Consider the following 17,939-nt stretch of genomic DNA (forward strand, 5'->3'; position numbering starts at 1 on the left):
TCTCCTTTTGAAACCTGAGAGCTCGTCCGGACCGTCTCCGTCCAGATCGGGGACCCCAATCCCACACCGGCTCCGTCCTGTTCAGCAGCAAACCGATTTCGACCCGACCTGCTCCCCGGTGCCTCTGCCCCGATCCCAGCGTGCCCAGCTGCAGCGCCCCAGCAGCCCTGCCACCACCTGCAATCCAGACGAAGGCGGACGAAGAGAGAAGAGAAAGAAGCAGACGCGCCCGGGCTGAAGTATATCAGGAAGGGATCGAGCTCCTACTTTCATTCGGCTCTGAGCACACCCAAATCAGATCCCATCCTCGCCGCCACCGACTCGTCACCTTCAGGCGACCTCCCCTGATGCCGTCCGGCCTCCAATCTTGGTGAGATGGACACCATCATCTTCACTAGGAGCACACTTCGCAAAGGCTTTATGTGTCTCTGCTAATCGGCACTGCTCATCTGCGACACACCACCGACCTGCAGTCAGGTTAGTTTCCAGAAAAACTAGATTCAATTTCGCCTTCTATTAAATGTGGAGCACAACAACTCTAGTAGCATTCCCGGCGTGCACATAGGCTAGCGTAGATGGTGACCGGATGAAATTTAATTTTTCCTTGGATGTCTTTCGTGTTCTCTGCAATTGAAACTGAATGCATCTGTATTGCTGGGAGCATTGGGAAAACTATATAATTTGAGTATTCAAGCATCATATGGCTGCATGTCCCTGGGCATTCTTGGGAGGCCTGGACACGGCCTCTGCGTCTCCTACAACAGCCCCAAAATCACGCACTTTTGCATCTATTCTCGCCAACTCAACAGAGGCTGCTATATCTCTCTGCCAACTACCATCCCCAGTTGTTCGCGGGGATAAAATTTATGTCAAGATCAATGAATCCTTATATCAGGAGCAATTGAAGCAATTCAAAACCAATCTTATTGGTCGTCTTCTTCTACGTAAGGGTTCTAGACCTCTTAAGGCTGATGCCCTAAAAGGATTTCTAGCTGCTCTCTGGCAGCCTTCAAAGCCATGGCGTCTTGTGCCTCTTGGTAAAGGCTACTTTGACATTCATTTTGCCACAGAAGAGGATCTGCGTAGGGTATGGAGTGGAGGTACTTGTACTCTTCCGGATGGAATTTTTCGCCTAACTCAGTGGAAACCAGATTTTGTACCTGGAGTTTCCTTTCCACAAACTCATGCTCAAATTTGGGTTAGGTTTTATGGTCTGAGCCAAGATTATTGGCACCAACAACATCTTATGGAGATTGCTCGGGGGGTCGGAACTCCATTGCAAATTGATAAAGCCACAAGGGAAAGACAATTTGGCTACTTTGCTAGAGTCTTAATTGATGTGGATCTTGCTGGTGAACTACCACCTTCTTTGATGGTTGAGCGTGAAACTCATTGTTTTCAAATTGAAGTAGTCTATGAGAATGTGTGTACTCATTGTGGGAGGGTTGGCCACATGGCTGACCAATGCAGGGCCTTGAAGAGCTCTAACAAAGAGCAAAATGCTCAAGTACAAAAGGCAGTTAAAAAGCCTTCTCTCATTGGGCGTCAAGAGTATCGTCCCAGGACGGCTGTAAACAATGTTTCTGAGCAAAACTTGGACACTACTCCTCAGGTGCAACTCTCCCCTGATGTTGCAAACCATGAACAGATTACTAAATTTGCAGAAGATGTTCTCACTGAGGCCATTGACCAGGAATTGGATCGTATTGCAGATTTGGTCATTATTGAACCCATAACCAACGGGAAGGCTGGATGTTGTAGAGGCAACATAACTCCTCTTATCAATATGAATAATTCTGTCATCCTTGCAAATAAGGAAACTGAAGCAGGGGTTGACACTACTCCTAATGATTTTGTTGTAGTTGTTGGTCCAACTATTTTGGAGGACCCTTCGGTCAATATTTCTGATGAGGATGATGAAGTTGAGATGTGTGATGATGATGTGAGCTCCAACATGGAGCTAAATGCTTATAGTACTGCCCAGCCAACCAACCCCCTTTCACATAGTGGTCAGAGTTGGCATGATATGGTGGAAGAGGAAAATATTATTGATCTGGCAGATTTAGCTACGGGTCTTGCTCCCCCGGGATTCGAACATGTTGCAACTTTAGCCAAGGATGTCTCATTAATTACTGGTCATGGGGATAACGGAGATACAGAGAATGGTTTCACACCGGTTCTCTCTAAGTCTCAACAGAAGAAACAAAGACGACAAGCTACTCTAGCTCTTGCTCGTGAAAACCCTTATCCAAAGAGGGACAGAACAAAGAATAAAAAGTACAATCAATGAAGGTTCTTTACTGGAATATTAGGGGAATAGGAAACAATGACTCTCAATCCGAGCTTTCCAATATTTGCCGTATTCACAAACCAGATCTTGTTTGCATTGCTGAGCCAAAGGTAAAGTTCACCTCAATTTCAGCAGTTTTTTGGTCTTCTTTGAATTTGGATCTTGTTGCAACTAATGATTGTGGTGCGGCTCTTCCAAATCTTTGGTTGTTGAAGAGTTTTCATATTCCTAATCCGACGATTATTTCCAACTCCGAGCAGCAGGTTACAATTCAGGTTCCTCTTGATAATGAGCCCAGTCAACTTTCTTTTGTATATGCTTCTACCTCTTATATCAAACGCAGGGATTTATGGCAACATCTTTATGCTCTTCGTCCTCAAACGTCTATCCCATGGATGGTAATTGGTGACTTCAACGCTGTGTTAGGAGCCCACGAGAAATCGGGAGGCCCATCTCCTTCTCGCCTCTCTTGTGCAGATTTTCAAAGTATGTCAGATACTTGTGATTTTGTTCATTTGGATACTTCAGGTTTGTTCTTTACTTGGTCAAATGGTTGGAGCACCCGTGGCCATGTTGAGCTTCGTCTGGACAGATGTCTCTGTGATACCACTTGGTTTGAAGCTTGGCCTTTTACTAGCTGTGTTGCTCTTCCCCGTGTTGTTTCTGATCATACTCCACTGATTTTCTCTGCTTCAAAACTCTCCCCAAGTGGTCCTAAGCCTTTCAGGTTTCAGTCTATGTGGTTGCAGCATCCAAATTTTCATGCAGTAGTGTCTAATTGCTGGAGTTCCTTTCAACTTTGTGGCTGCCCAATGTTTGTTGCTTTGCAGAAACTAAAGGCTCTGAAACAGTGTCTGCGTGATTGGAACAAAGCGGTCTTTGGTAATGTCCATCAAAACGTTGCTGCTGCTCGCGAAAATCTAGTCACCATACAACATGATATCGCGACCCGTGGCATGACTGATCAAAAGTTTGAGGATGAGATTGCTGCAAAGTCTTCAGTCTTAAATGCTCTCAGGTTGCAAGAAACCTTTTGGAAAGATAGAGCTCGAGTTAAGTGGCTTACTGATGGGGATCGAAGTACATCTTTTTTCCATACTTATGCCAAGGTTCGTGCAGCAAAGGGTCAAATGTCTTCTATCCGTGTGGGGGAGCGGTTACTTACTGACCCTTCAGACATTGCAGCACATACTGTGGCTTTTTATCAGAATCTCTATGATATTTCCTCCCCTTCTACAAACGTGGATGAGGTTTGTTCTGTTATCCCATCTTTGGTGACAGACGATGAAAATGTGGTGCTATCTGCAATTCCTACATCTGAGGAAATTAGAAACGCAGTTTTTTCTATGGATGGTTCTAGTGCTCCAGGGCCTGATGGTTTTTCAGGGTCTTTTTATCATGCTTGTTGGGATATTGTTGGTACTGATGTGGTGGCATGTGTTCGTCAATTTTTTCTTCAAAACTGGATCCTCCCCAACATGAATTGCAATTTTTTAGTTCTCATTCCAAAAGTCCCAAATGCTCAACTTATTACTCAGTTTCGCCCAATTGCCTTAGCCAATTTTCTCTTCAAGATCATTCCGAAGATTTTGGCTTCTCGCTTGGGGTCTATTGCTGCACGCATAATTTCTCCTCAGCAATCTGCCTTCTTACCTGGTAGACGTATCAATCACTGTATTGGTATGGTTTCGGAATGTTTTAACTTATTGGACCGAAAGGCTTATGGTGGAAATGTGGGAATCAAAGTGGATATAGCAAAGGCATTTGACACTCTGAATTGGGATTTTCTGCTCCGAGTTTTAAGCAATTTTGGGTTCTCTCCTACTTTCACTAGTTGGGTCAGCTCTATTCTTTACTCAGCTAGATTATCTCTTTTAATCAATGGCTCTCCTCAAGGTTTTTTTAAGTGTGCTCGTGGTGTTAGACAAGGAGATCCTCTTTCTCCACTCTTATTCTGCCTTGCAGAGGAGGCTCTCAGCCGGGGTCTTCACCTACTTCTCCAAACCCGTCAATTGAAGCCAATTTCTTTTCCCAGAAATTGCACTGCACCGTCTCATGTGTTATATGCAGATGACCTCATGGTGTTTTGCCGTGGGGACAAAAACTCTCTTAAACGTCTGCGTGGGTTTTTTGACCGTTATAGTGCAGCTTCAGGGCAATTCATTAATGCGGAGAAAAGTACTTTCTATCTTGGAGTTAGGTCTCGTCATAGGAAAGGTACAGTTCAACGTATTTTGGGTTTTCATGCAGGTCGTCTACCTTTTATTTATCTAGGAGTTCCTATATTTTGTGGAAAACCCCGCAGCTGTCATCTCCAAGTTATTGCCGATAGAGCTAAGTCAAGGTTAATGGGTTGGCAGGGGAGGCTTCTCTCTATGGCTGGGCGTACTCAACTTGTGCAATCTGTTTTTCAGAGTATGCTTCTTCATAGTTTTTCAGTGTATCAATGGCCTGCTTACCTTGTGAAGAAGTTATCTACTTGGGCGCGTAATTTTATATGGTCCGGAAATATTGAGACTCGGAAAATTGTCACTGTTGCTTGGACTCAAGTTTGTGCTCCGAAAAAAGAGGGCGGGGTTGGTATTCGTGACCTGGCAACTCTTAATTCTGCGGCTGTTCTAAGGTTTGCATGGAACTCTTTCACTTCTTTGAATCAATGGGGTGATTATATGCGAACTCGTTACCCTATTGTATCTAGTTCCAAAGTGAGTTATCGCAAATCATCAATCTGGCCAGGCTTCCGTTCTATTTCTCTTCATATCACCCACAATTGTCGTTGGATTATTGGAGATGGTCGTTCAGTGTCCTTTTGGAAAGATAAATGGCTTCAGGATCCAATTTTGAAAATTTTGGGTTTTTTCGACTGGTCAGGATTCAGTGATTTACGAGTGGCAGATTTCATCTCAGATCAGTCTTGGCAGTTCCCCTCTTTTTTCCTAGATACCTTTCCAGACTTGTACAGAAAAATTTCTGATATTTGTCTCCCTTTAGACACAGAACCTGATATGCTAATTTGGGAGTCTACAGCCTCTGGAGAGTTATCTTTCACTAACTCTTATAACTTGCTTAGACGTCACTTTATTTTGAGAGACTGGGCTTCTACTATTTGGCATTCCTTCATTCCTCCGCGCTATTCTTTCTTGGCTTGGAGGATTCTCCTTGATCGCTTGCCCACTGATGATCGGTTGAAAAGAGGTGGGATTCCGGTTGTGTCCATCTGCCAATTATGCAACAGTTCGGCAGAGTCAGCGTTGCACCTATTTTTACATTGTCCTTTTTCCCAACATCTTTGGGGATGGCTGGCAACTCAGTTTGGAACCTCACTTCCTGCTTATAGCTCTCTGTTGGATTTTTGGGTTGGCTTTTGTCACAAGGTTTTCTCCCCTCAGCTTTATAATTTGTGGTTGGCAGCTGGCTTGCTTACTTTCATGGAAATTTGGAAGGCGCGAAATAGACTCAGGTTTGATGATCGATCTCCTATCTTTTCTACACTGTGTTGTTCAATTATGGCATGGCTTCGGCAATTTGGTTCCCTTGTTCCTGGTCACTTTAAGGGCGTCCTTGATTCCCGCCTATTATCCTCCCTTGGGGTGTGCCCCAAGCCCCGTAATGCGCCCAAGATTCAACGTGTCATATGGCATCCCCCCCTCTTTCCTTGGGTCAAAGTTAACACTGATGGTCTGGCGAAAGGTAATCCTGGTCCTGCAGCTTGTGGGGGAGTCTTTCGTGATGCCTCTGGGGTTTATTTAGGGAGTTTTTGTCAACCTCTTGGTCGCAATTCATCCTTCTATGCTGAACTTTGTGCGGTTATTGTGTCTATTGAAGTTGCTTTCACCAGAGGTTGGACTACTCTGTGGTTGGAAAGCGATTCTACTAGTGTTTTAGCATCTCTTTCCTCCATTTCTTTCTCTCCTCCATGGGACTTGAGAGTTAGATGGCAAAACTGCCTGAAGAACATTCAACAAATGCAATTTCGGAGCACTCATATTTTTAGGGAAGGGAATGCAGCTGCTGATAAGATGGCAAACTTAGGTGTTTCAAAGCACTCATTTACTTGGTATCCTAGCCCTCCTGCAGAGCTTCACAGGTACTTGCAGGCTGATTTTTTGGGACTCCCAAATTATCGCTTCACAGGTTGCTGAGATGATTATGTTGGCCTGTCATATTCATATTCAGAGGCTTCCTTCCCAGGAACCCCAGGAATTTGTGCGCATAGTTAGCTTCATCAGCATCTACATGAAGACCAGGACAGTGCAGCTAATTTCTTGTCTCTACTTTTAGATCTTCATATTCATAGGGAAGGCATTTCAGTGGCAGATTGCTTGGCGATTTTGGGATTGACTTTTCCTTCTCTTTGCTGGCTCCCTACGCCTCCAATGGAGATTTTTTCTAAGCTTCGTAATGATGCCTTAGGAGTCCTCCATTATCGTTGATTTGGTTGGATTTTTCTCTTTTGTTTTCTTTTTATGGGAAAGGTTTTGGTCTAGTCCCCCTTTCCCTTTTGTAATTTTTCTCTTTTTCAATAATTTAATCCGGGCGTGGGGCTGAGCCTCCCAGTTAGGCTGGGTTCCAAACCCCTTCTTAAAAAAAAAAAAAAAAAAAAAAAAAAAAAAAAAAAAAAGAAGTTCACATTCTCCTTTGGCGTCATTCTTGATAAACTCTAATTTTTACTTGATTTTTCTTTTTTTACTTAATTAACTCGTTTGATAATAACAGAATACTTTGTTATTTTAAACAATTAAAACTTCTCATTGCTTTAGTGACGTAATATTCCGAGTATCACATAATTAAGAAGTATGAAAATGATAAAATTTCACTACATGCGAACATATAACAGCTAAGATACGACTCACAAGTTAACTATTGACACGCTCGAGTTGTGAGTGCTGCTCGGGTGTTTTTAACACTCCATATCATCGCCATTGGAAATGATCGATTTCTATTACAAAGGCTACTCCTAGAAGAAGTGGTAGAATTACTTCAAGTATCGGCTGAAACAACTATATTCGTTTTCGATCCTGAAACATATCATGATTCTTGGGCCATCATAGAGTCAACGACCCAGTGAGCAGCCCACCAATTTACTGAAGAGTCTGGGCCTATTGATTTCATGCGGACTAAATCATGAAAGCCCAATTGGATGGAAGGTAGAAGCCCAGTAGAAAATAATAAAAGAAGTTAGTTAATTTTACCGCGAGCCGTGGAGGCACTCTAAATCAATATCAACCATTCTCCTCCTCCGATCCAACTCCCTGTTCTCTCACCAAAAAACCAGAGAGAGAAAGAGAGAGAGAGAGAGAGAGAGAGAGAGCTTCTTCTTCATCGAAACCCCAGATTCGATTCACACACCCAATCAATCAGACCAGAGATGGCTTCTTCTACTTTCAGCGGCGACGAGACCGCTCCCTTCTTCGGCTTCCTCGGCGCCGCCGCAGCTCTCGTCTTCTCCTGTAAGTCCCTCGCCGATCTCCGATCCCTTCGATTTTTACTCTTTTCTTCCTAGAACTTTGATTTAATTCCTGATCTTGCCACAGGCATGGGCGCGGCGTACGGGACCGCCAAGAGTGGCGTGGGCGTGGCCTCCATGGGAGTGATGCGGCCGGAGCTGGTCATGAAATCGATCGTTCCGGTGGTCATGGCTGGAGTGCTTGGGATCTACGGCCTCATCATAGCTGTGATTATCAGCACCGGGATCAACCCAAAGGCCAAATCTTATTACCTGTTTGATGGATATGCTCACTTGTCCTCTGGCCTTGCTTGTGGCCTCGCTGGGCTTTCCGCCGGAATGGCTATCGGGATCGTCGGTGACGCCGGTGTCCGGTAATCCCTGAACTCTGATTCATATGCTTGCGGAATAAGATGATCTACTTTATTTAGGGGGAGATTGTTGGAAGTTATCTGTAGATACAACAGAGAAAAGACAAAGACTTTAATTTTTTATGAGCTAGTTGTGTATCAGTGACTGTTTTTAGAGATAAGAAAAAGCATGTCGAGTAGTATGTGGTTGAATATATAAATGAATATGTGAGAATGCTCAGAAGAGCTTCATATAGTAGGTGTCGATTTCCTATTTATTGTAAATATTTTGATAATAAGTCTCTTGCTGAGGGTAACCTTAGGGAAAGAGATACATTACTTTAGAAGGGGCATTGATCTTCTATATATATATGGCTGTACGATGTAGTTTGATAGACTTGTTGGTTATTTCTGTGACTAACAAGAAATGCTGAGATGCCTTACTTATGTAGGTATGCATTTGCCATCTGGTATTGAGTTTATGCTTTGACTATTAATTGACTGATTCATAGAATCTATATCCAGTTCCATGGAAATATGAAGTATTAGATTTTGCATTTTGATTTTGGGTTTGTGCCCAAGTGTAATCCTATCAAGTTAGAGGGAGACAACTAGGTTTATGTAATGTACTGGCTATTGAATTGCAAACGTTGGGTTATAATCTTATTGTGTTAAAATTCAATAACTACAGAAGCTCCAGCAGGAATGACACTAGATGTTGAGAAGTTTCAGCCCTTTCTGCTGTCTGGAAAACATTCTTATTAAAAGTTGGTCATTATTTGGACTGTTTGCTTCAAAGAAGTTGGTTCTGTACTCCTGTTGTAGTTGCTTTGTTTTTGCCGTTGGATGATGGTTTATCTCTGTTCATTTTCCCTATCTCATGAGACATACCACAGCCTTTTGGATACTATAAGTATGATAGTTTTCTCATATCTTTTGTTGGATTATTTTCAGGGCTAATGCACAGCAGCCAAAGCTCTTTGTTGGCATGATCCTTATCCTCATCTTTGCTGAAGCTCTTGCTTTGTACGGTCTCATTGTTGGGATTATCCTCTCGTCCCGAGCAGGGCAATCTCGCGCAGACTGAGGAAGTCAACTTGGTTATTGCTCCTCTAGGTTCGTTGAAGAGCATTCACATTCACTGCCTTGACAAGTTGTCTCTATAAAGTTCAATTAAGTTTAGTTAGAGTTATTATATTGGTATTTGAGCGGCCCTATGCTTGTAGTTATGAAGAAACATTTATTCTGAATGTCATTTTTTTTCTTCTCTTGCTCCAAAATAAGGACAGATTAGTCAATGAGAACTTCACCCTAGTGATGGGTTTTGGTGGTTTTGTTATGTAATAGCTGTAAGTAGCTAACTGAATGAGGTAAGGAGATGTATCTTTCTACATACTATTGGCTTAAAACATATTCTATTGCAGAAAGATCTTGGTAGAATGCAAGTTGAATGGAGATGGTGGGGATGAATCACTGATTCATATGAATGTTTGTTTTGCAGTTTAATTAGTATCCAAAACCTTCCGTCATCATATGCTTTGGGTCTCTAGGACTGGTTATGGATATTGTTTGGCTGTTATCTGTTTTAAACTCAAAAGTTTTGAGTATGTTACTTGAAACCAATCCAGGATAGTTGTAGTTAGTGTTGTTGGTACGATTTTGCTTCTTGTACCATGCTATGCATTCCTCAAGCAGTAGAATTACTAGAACAAGCTCCGGAATTCAAGGTCATCTTGGCTCATAATCAACTTTCTCTACCTGCAATTGACAACTGATTGAAATTGCAGAAGCTAACTTGGGGAAAGCTGGAAGTTATCTGTAATATTTATGGACTTTGATCTCAACTTCTTCAGCTGCCCATCCTACATATAGTTTTTCAATCCGACTCTCATTTGGGAGGTCAGGAGTTTGAGCCCCATCATGGGTAGGGTGGGGATTAAAAAAAAAAAAAAAAAAAAACTTCTCCAGCTGCCCATCCTACATATAGTTTTTCGGTCCGATAACAAAATATGAGTGTGTACATATATTAGAGATTAAAAAAGGAATGAGATTGAATGACAGTATTACTATTAGGGACAGATTACTAAAATTGTGTTTAGTATGGTTATGCTTTTCTGTAGAGATTATATGAATAATAAATTTCCTTAGAAAAAGAACAAAGAGAAAATTAAATTAAAATTGGAAAAAAAATCTTCTTGAAAAACAAAAAAAATTAAAATTATTTGAAAACTATATTATCACGTGCCTACTGCGTGTCCACAAATACTCTCCTTTGATAATTGATAAACAAACAGAACAGAGTCGCCGATAGAGAGAAAGAGTGGAAGATGGGTACAACAGACGAGGTCGCAGGATCGGCTCCAAAGATAGTGTGGAACGAAGCGAAGCAGAGGTTCGAGTCAGAGGACCAGAAAGCCTACATAGACTACGTTCTCAGAGAAAAGGGGAAAGTGATGGACTTGGTTCACACCTATGTCCCATCTTCCAAGAGAGGCTTGGGCTTGGCCTCCCATCTCTGCGTTGCCGCCTTCAACCACGCCAAAGCCAACTCCATGTCCGTCATCCCCACCTGTTCTTACGTCTCTGTAAGTAACCACCTACCTCCCCTTTCTGGGTTCCTCTTGAATTCTCAGTTGTGTGTGGTTTTTTTTTTATTTGGGGATTTTTAAGCTGATTCTGGGCTGTTGATGATCATTGGGACCTCTAGAAATGGTTGTGTTTATTTGCTTAATTGGGTCTTGTAATTCATAGCTATTGGCATTCACAATCCACTTGGAGAAATGAGAAAGTTTTAGCTCTAAATCGATTAGATCTTTCATAGTCAGGTTACGAAGATCAATGAAAGTAGGAAGTGTGAGGAACATGGATAAAGGTTTCTGTGTAAATTTGAAGGTTTGAAAACCAGTTGGATGATGTACTTGGGTTTTCTGTAAATATTGGTATGTTTGTTATGTTCTTGGCTTCATAGTCCATACGCAAAGTTTTGGGCCGTGACATATTTTTCTGTATTTTATGTTGGCAGGACACTTTTCTCCCGAAGAACCCTTCATGGAATTCTCTCCTGTACTCCCCTGAGACGAAGTCTAGTATATAGAGCTAGAAACTACTCTGTAATAAACTGTACTTCTAGTGAGAAATCACTGAAATGTGTGTAAGCTTGAACAGGGAAAACGTTCCTCTGCTCCTCTTTTTTAACGTCCGATGCTTGTTCAAGCCAACAGATATAAACGTAGAATATTTTATGGTTTGATTATCTCCCTGTCTGGAACTTGGTTTTGGTAGTCTTGACGTCTTATAGGATATGATTGACTTCAGATGGAAGGCAGAAATTGATTAAGTACCATAATAAGAGCATATCCACAGTCTATCTGTATAAACTTCCAGTAAAATCAAGCCCAATGTATCATTTACAAATACGTAACTTACTTATTGAATACATTATTGTATCAAGAGATTACAACACAGATCATATTCAATGTTCTTTTTCGGTACCTACAATTCAAGCAAACAACAATGACTACCACAAGCAAATAACCAGAGCAAACTGATATAATCTTACATGGCTTCAAGTCAACATTGTAGGAACAGATATATAAAGGAGATTGAAGGATCCTAGTAAAGCTCAAGACTATAATACTGTGTATTTACAGAGGAAGTTACTCTTCTTTTCTACGGTATCAGCCAGGCACAAAATAATCCATCTTTTCCACAGGTAGATTCAGAAATGATGTATCCACCTACATCACAAAGAAAAAGTAAGAAAAAACAACAATCTACAATGTGAGTAATTCTTTGCTTCAAGTGAGGGATCAATAAAAACTTTTCTAGACAAGAACAGAAGGAAATGTGCTGCATTCCTTTTTTAATTGCTTGAAAGTTGAATAGATTTACCATTAATCACTAAAGTACACGGCTTACATGAAATCTTGTGAGCAGATATTTAATTGCTGAAGTGATAGAGGAAACATATGTACCTCTTCAAACGGAATGAAGACAAAAGGTGTTAGACCCCTCGTGTGTGAGACAGCTGGCACATCTGGGTTGTGAGTCTCATCATCCTGCCATCCTTCAACCACCCCAAGGATATCCTCATCAGGGCCACAGACCTCATCATCGTTCACACCACTTGTAACAAGTGACAGTAAATCCATACGATTGTTTGCCCCTGTTACTGTTCCTCTTAACCTGTAAGGGTCGATGGGCAGGGAAAAAAAAATTACTTTCAAGTAGAAACAAGACAGAAAAATAGACGACTGCATCTCAGCATAGATCAAGACATTTCAAACCGTTATCTATAAGAAATTCCCCTCCTACCACTTCAACAGAATCTTTGTAATATGACAAGTGTAATTCTGTTAGATCAATTTCTCTTCTTCCCACCCAAATTAGTTGCATAACTGACTCTATATCAAATTGCATAATGTGGAAACAATTCTAGGTTGAATCAGCAATTTAACTATATACATGGTACTATTCCACAAAAGTACCAGCTTAAAATCTTAATGAAGTTCAGCCCATGCGAGCTGTTATAGTACCTTAGGCGGATTCTCAACACAGTCGGACGCCTGCCTGGATACAAAACTGCTGCTTCAACCTGCAATGTTGTAATAGAAGATATTTCAGATGCAAATGGCAGATGAGCACTAGCACGTTTGTATAGAAGTAAGCATCCCACATAAATCAATAGCTGATGAAGGTAAATTTAATGTATGATGAACGAATTCTGAACTTGTAAATATTGGTCAGATAAGATAAGGGAAAAAATAAGCTGACCTTATCATCTGACAATGAGTAATGGCCACTGAAAACCGAGTCTGCCTTGGCTGCACGGATGTTCATGATTTTTGCCACATCCTTGACTTTTAGAGATGAATTCTGACGTGCAGGAAAGAGGGATAAATAGTAACAATCAGAAAACAGAAAACTATTGTTGATGTCCTCAACATTACTATTTAAACTTTCAGCAATTACCACCTTATAAAGAAATCGGCCAGAAGGATAGAATCTGATGTAGCGATAGTAGCAGACCTGCAAAAGCAGAGCAGATTGAGTGACCACAAATTACAGGGAAAAAAAAAAAAAAACAAACAAAATACTCATATGGACGAGTTTGCAACTATTTTCTGTTTTCTTCTCCCTTTTTTCTTTGAAAAAAACCTTGACAAGAAACTTATTAAATGAAACAAAAAGAGAGAAGAGGATGTGATGGGTAGGGAGATAAAACCAAGACAGATGAGAAAGAAAGCAGCACAAGGTTAAGGCACTAGTCACCAAGTACAAAGCTAAAAGGCAGTTAAACTCCCAACTAGATCACAAATACAGCCAAAATGGAGTCATTTTAAAGGACCTTGTGAGAATCAGGCTTTACCAGGTACTGAGAATTGACTTATTATGGAAGGGAAGAGGTAAGTGGACCTTCAATGTACCCAAAACCATGAAGTACCTTCAATAATAATTATCTAAAACAAGTAGGTAACGCTCACTTCTTGGTTTTGGGATAGTTATCCTCTGGAATATATATAGCAGTAGTTCAACATGTGCAAAAACACACCGGAAGTAACTTTGTAGACTGTTAGAAATGCAGATTGCACTTAAATAGTCATCACAATACTAGTCCCCTCAAGTTACATACAGCAGCAATTTGAGTTTAAGAACTCCTGAGTCTCACATTTTAGGGGGCCATCAGAATTGCCTTCTTTAAATTCTCACTCTTCTTAGTTTATAAATTGCAACAATATCATTCTGCATTGCTAATGATATTATGAGATATGACTCATACGAGTGTGCTTAAAATACTAACAAAAACATCCTCGTCCTCCAGTAAAGGGAAATGAAGAATCCCAGAGTACTTGTAAATACTATGTTCTTACCAAGTGAACTGGGTTAGAGACCTTCCATTCTGCAACTCCCGTGCGAATATAAGTATTCCTACTCACATACAGACCTGATATGTGAAAAACAGAAAAGAATTGAATTTATTGAGGGGATCACACACTGAGAGAAGTATCAAGCATATCAGGTCTAGACACTGGTGAAAATCAAAATAAGCAGAAAAAAAAAAACTAGGGAAAAAAAATTAAGCTTACCATCAGTGCGGACCCTTGGTCTTAGAAGCCACATTTTTCTCCATGAACTCTCATATTTTGCTTGTAAAATCTTATAGTTTTCAACAACTCCAGAAAGCTTAAGAAATGGGACTTCAATATTAAGATCCAATATTTACATGCAGCAACATTTAACTGGAGCAAATTTTAAAACCAACACCAATTATACCTGCCAAGCTTTTAAGCATGAAATGCGCCAAAACACAGGATTACGGATAGTGTATCTCCATTTTCGACAAACACAAGATGCCCTTCCCATGTCATATGGAGTCATTCGTGCAAACAACTGCATGACAATTTCTTTATCATAAGCAATAGGCACTTATATATTCTTATATGGTAACTGTATACAGGTTAATCTATGCACTAGTTATCTTTGCAGTGAAAGACAATGTGATTCTCATTTTCCAATTTCCAGTGCTAATGATCCAGAATCGACATAATATTAATTCTCAAGCACTCTCCTAGTGCTTCAGAATCAAGAGTACATACTTGCAAAATATAAAAAAGGAAATACGACACCCATGGATTAGGTCTTTTGAAACATTAAGACCTGTAAGAATGATCTAGGCAAAATGAACACTTCCTTTAGTTCCTTCTAAGAGATTATAAAACTTCCATGTCTTTGTTCATTCCGTTTTCTAACTTTTTAAAAGCAACCACACATGAGATAAAGGATTAAGAATGTAAATGAATATTGCAAGTTCATTATAGCCACAAATGTTTGTTAGAGAGCAGCTATTTCTCAAGTTAATACCTCAAAGAGCAACTCATCCGGCAAGTACTGGTGTAACAGTGCTGGATCAACATTTGCTTTTCTACTCATACTTCCAAATGGTGCAACAGGTCTAACATTGACTCCATAAAGGTCTGAACAACAAGAAAACATAAACATTGTACACAAAACTATTATATTGAAAGACAGACGCAGACATCAAAACAGCAAACAAAATAACTTACCAAGCCACGGCCTTTTTGTCACATAGTGATGAACTGAGTTCAACCGCAAAGCCGCTTCAAGTTCAGCCGGAACTTTGAAAGCAAAATCTGCAAGAAATACCATTACTTGATCAAATCAAACTTTCACTTCATTTGTAGGAACCAGACTCTTCAAAATCAAACTCCAAAAACTCGTTTCTTAATTATTTCATTTCAATCCCACCATAACCAAATGAGTTCTAGCTCAAATTCGTTTCAAAACAATGACACATTATCAATCCATACCCGAGACTATTAATCACTACCCAGAACGCAAAACCTCCAAATTCATAAACTTTTCATTAAACTAACAAAAGGGTGTCAACAAAATTCAAATTTAAACTCATAAATCCTGCAAAATTCCACAAAACTCTTCCGGGTCCAAAAACCGCGCGAAAAGATTCCGCAGCCCAGGAGCGCAATTCGAGATCAAAGATCAAAGCTTTAAGAGATAAACAAGTTACCTGAAGCCATTGAAATGATGGGTGATTCTTCCCCGTAGAAAAATGAAGCTTCGGTTGTCTAGAGAAAATGAGGGAAGAACAGAAAGGAAAACAGAGGATGAAGAAGGAGAGACTTTTAATTATTTAGCTCATGATATACGACAGTTTTTACCGCTTTCAATAATTTTAACCCACCAAACTACTGGCCCAGAATGTGGCCCAAATTCTTTGGCGGATATGAATATGACCCGCTTCGTGGGTTATGTTCATTGATCAAGTGCCGAGCAACTCACGTGCCCTTGTCACGTGTTGTTTTCTGCTTTGTTTCGCTTTATAAGTACAAAAGGAGAGATCATGCATGCAAAGACTAGCAGAACTAGGGTTTGGCTTCGATCTTCGATCAACCCCAAATTTCTGAACAAAAGGGAAGACAAAACGATGGTAAGTTAATTTCTTGTTCCAATTCGTATTATCTTCATTCAACTCAATAGGGTTTGGCTTAAAAAGCAGTTTTTTTTTTTTTGGGTGAAATACTGTAGCAAATTTGAGTACTTGTTGTGATAATTCAGATTGGAACTTTGTGTGCTTACTATATCTATCCATAGACTATAGGTGACAATCTAAATGATCTTCGAACACTGGGAATTTGGATTAATGATTTTGTTCTTTTGATTGCTTGAATATTTCATAAGGAAAGTAAAATAGCCAAGTCATGTTCGAGTTTGATGGAGTTGGATAGAATTAGCACTTACCGAGTGATCTTGCAGAAAAGATATTGTCACACTTGCCAATTGGGGATGCAGTGAGGACGAGTGTTTTGTCAAGTAAGTGGAGGTACAAATCAGCTATGCTACCACATTTGGTGTTTGATGATAAGTGTATCCCGACTGAGCACTATACATTTGTGAATATAGTTGATCATGTACTCTCAAGTCACATTGGCTCCATACACAAGTTCGAGCTTGCTCAAGAAAATTTATCGTTTAGAGATATTGATAGGTGGATACTTCATGTATCAAGAAACTCTGTTAAAGAGTTGATACTTGAAAAAGCTTGTGGAGACTACGAACTCTATTTGATGCCTTCATATATGTATGTTTGCATGTCAAGACTTGATGCGTTAAAGTTAAATAAATGTTTGCTACAACCTCCGTCCACATTCAAAGGCTTCAAAAGTTTGAGAATCCTTTGTATTGGAAATGTTAACCTGGATCAAGAGATGCTCGAAAATTTCACTTCTTGTTTTCTGCTTGAGAGGTTGACTTTGAAAGATTGTCACGGTTTCCAGCAACTCAAGATTGATGCACCAAATCTCCGATTTCTTCTCTTTACAGGTGATTTTGAGGATATTAATATTTTGAATACCTTAAATCTTGTTGATGCTACGATTGGTTTGCGATTCCGGAGAAGTGGTCCGTGCAGACCTACCAATTTGCTAAAGTTCTTTGCAAATCTTCCCCATATTCAGAGGCTTCGCATCAGCAGCTATTTTACAAAATATTTGGCTATCGGTTCCTCGCTGGAAAAGCTGCCTAGCTAATTCATGTTTACATTTGCAATTTCTTCAATTAGGCATATGCTATAATGATCCGGAGGATTTTCTAACTGCTCTTTGTCTTCTGAAAAGCTCCCCTGCTCTTAAAGAATTAAATATTAATTTTTGCTTTTGGCAGCCGACATTATTGTTAGGGAAATTAATCCCTCCGCCACGTAAGTACTAGAAGTAGAGATAGATAAAAGAAATAACCAAACCAAGAAGACAACAATATTTAATGAGGTTCGGCCAATATCCTTGCCTACGTATCCGAGCCTTTGTATCCGAAAGGATACCCCTTGTACACCCTCTCTCAACCTAGAAGATCACTCTACCCCAAGAGTTATTCACACTCTTGAACACAACTCACTTTGCTTCTATACACGAAGACCTTTAGAATTGCTCTTCTCCTCTCCTTGCTTGCCTCCACACAAGCTTCATCTATTTATACCATTGATGGAAGTCTCTAGACTCACTTCATCAATGCTCATACATGAATCAACCACCCATCTCCCACATTAACTCTCTAGGAAGACTAAAAAGGTCAAAACATGAATTTAACTATGCATTTCTTCCCAATGCATCAACTTGACCTTGCATTTATACCCAATGCATGCACTTGACCATGCACCAATTTTTCATAGATAAGTTGTCACCTTGAATGCACAAACAATTAATACCATGCAAAATATCTCCACCAAGGAGGGATAGGCACCAAACCCAACAATTATCAGGCTAATGCCGGAAAAGTGAACTATTGGGTTGATGAGAACCAGAGCTGCTCATTCACGCAG

At 40.3% G+C, this 17,939-nt stretch overlaps 4 protein-coding genes across 5 annotated transcripts; 3 read left to right on the top strand and 1 right to left on the bottom strand.

Moving 5' to 3' along the window:
- The first annotated feature begins 7,495 nt into the window (after positions 1-7,495).
- LOC133739354 (V-type proton ATPase 16 kDa proteolipid subunit-like) lies at positions 7,496-9,513 on the top strand. Its single transcript, XM_062167112.1, has 3 exons — positions 7,496-7,740; positions 7,825-8,110; positions 9,041-9,513. Exons 1-3 carry the CDS (start codon positions 7,659-7,661, stop codon positions 9,171-9,173), a joined length of 501 nt encoding a protein of 166 aa, XP_062023096.1. The 5' UTR covers positions 7,496-7,658; the 3' UTR covers positions 9,174-9,513.
- Positions 9,514-10,361: 848 nt separating this feature from the next.
- On the top strand, positions 10,362-11,339 carry LOC133739454 (acetyltransferase At1g77540). Its single transcript, XM_062167231.1, has 2 exons — positions 10,362-10,671; positions 11,109-11,339. The coding sequence occupies exons 1-2, from the start codon at positions 10,414-10,416 to the stop codon at positions 11,178-11,180; spliced, it is 330 nt and encodes a 109-aa protein (XP_062023215.1). The 5' UTR covers positions 10,362-10,413; the 3' UTR covers positions 11,181-11,339.
- Positions 11,340-11,470: 131 nt separating this feature from the next.
- On the bottom strand, positions 11,471-15,756 carry LOC133739453 (F-box protein 7). Of its 2 annotated transcripts, XM_062167230.1 has the most exons (11): positions 15,633-15,756; positions 15,151-15,237; positions 14,948-15,060; positions 14,360-14,476; positions 14,173-14,269; positions 13,957-14,030; positions 13,061-13,114; positions 12,860-12,961; positions 12,622-12,680; positions 12,061-12,271; positions 11,471-11,823 (listed from the first exon to the last, which is right to left on the bottom strand). In XM_062167230.1, exons 1-11 carry the CDS (start codon positions 15,640-15,642, stop codon positions 11,764-11,766), a joined length of 984 nt encoding a protein of 327 aa, XP_062023214.1. In that variant the 5' UTR covers positions 15,643-15,756; the 3' UTR covers positions 11,471-11,763. The 2 variants fall into 2 exon arrangements, with proteins under 2 accessions (XP_062023214.1, XP_062023213.1); XM_062167229.1 differs by lacking the exon at positions 15,633-15,756 and having other exon boundaries at positions 15,151-15,253.
- Positions 15,757-16,458: 702 nt separating this feature from the next.
- On the top strand, positions 16,459-17,151 carry LOC133737858 (F-box/FBD/LRR-repeat protein At1g13570-like). The gene has a single exon (XM_062165337.1). It carries the CDS (start codon positions 16,459-16,461, stop codon positions 17,149-17,151), a length of 693 nt encoding a protein of 230 aa, XP_062021321.1.
- The last annotated feature ends 788 nt before the right edge of the window (positions 17,152-17,939 follow it).

This window comes from Rosa rugosa, chromosome 3, assembly GCF_958449725.1.
Source record: "Rosa rugosa chromosome 3, drRosRugo1.1, whole genome shotgun sequence".
NCBI classification, from domain to species: Eukaryota; Viridiplantae; Streptophyta; class Magnoliopsida; order Rosales; family Rosaceae; genus Rosa; species Rosa rugosa.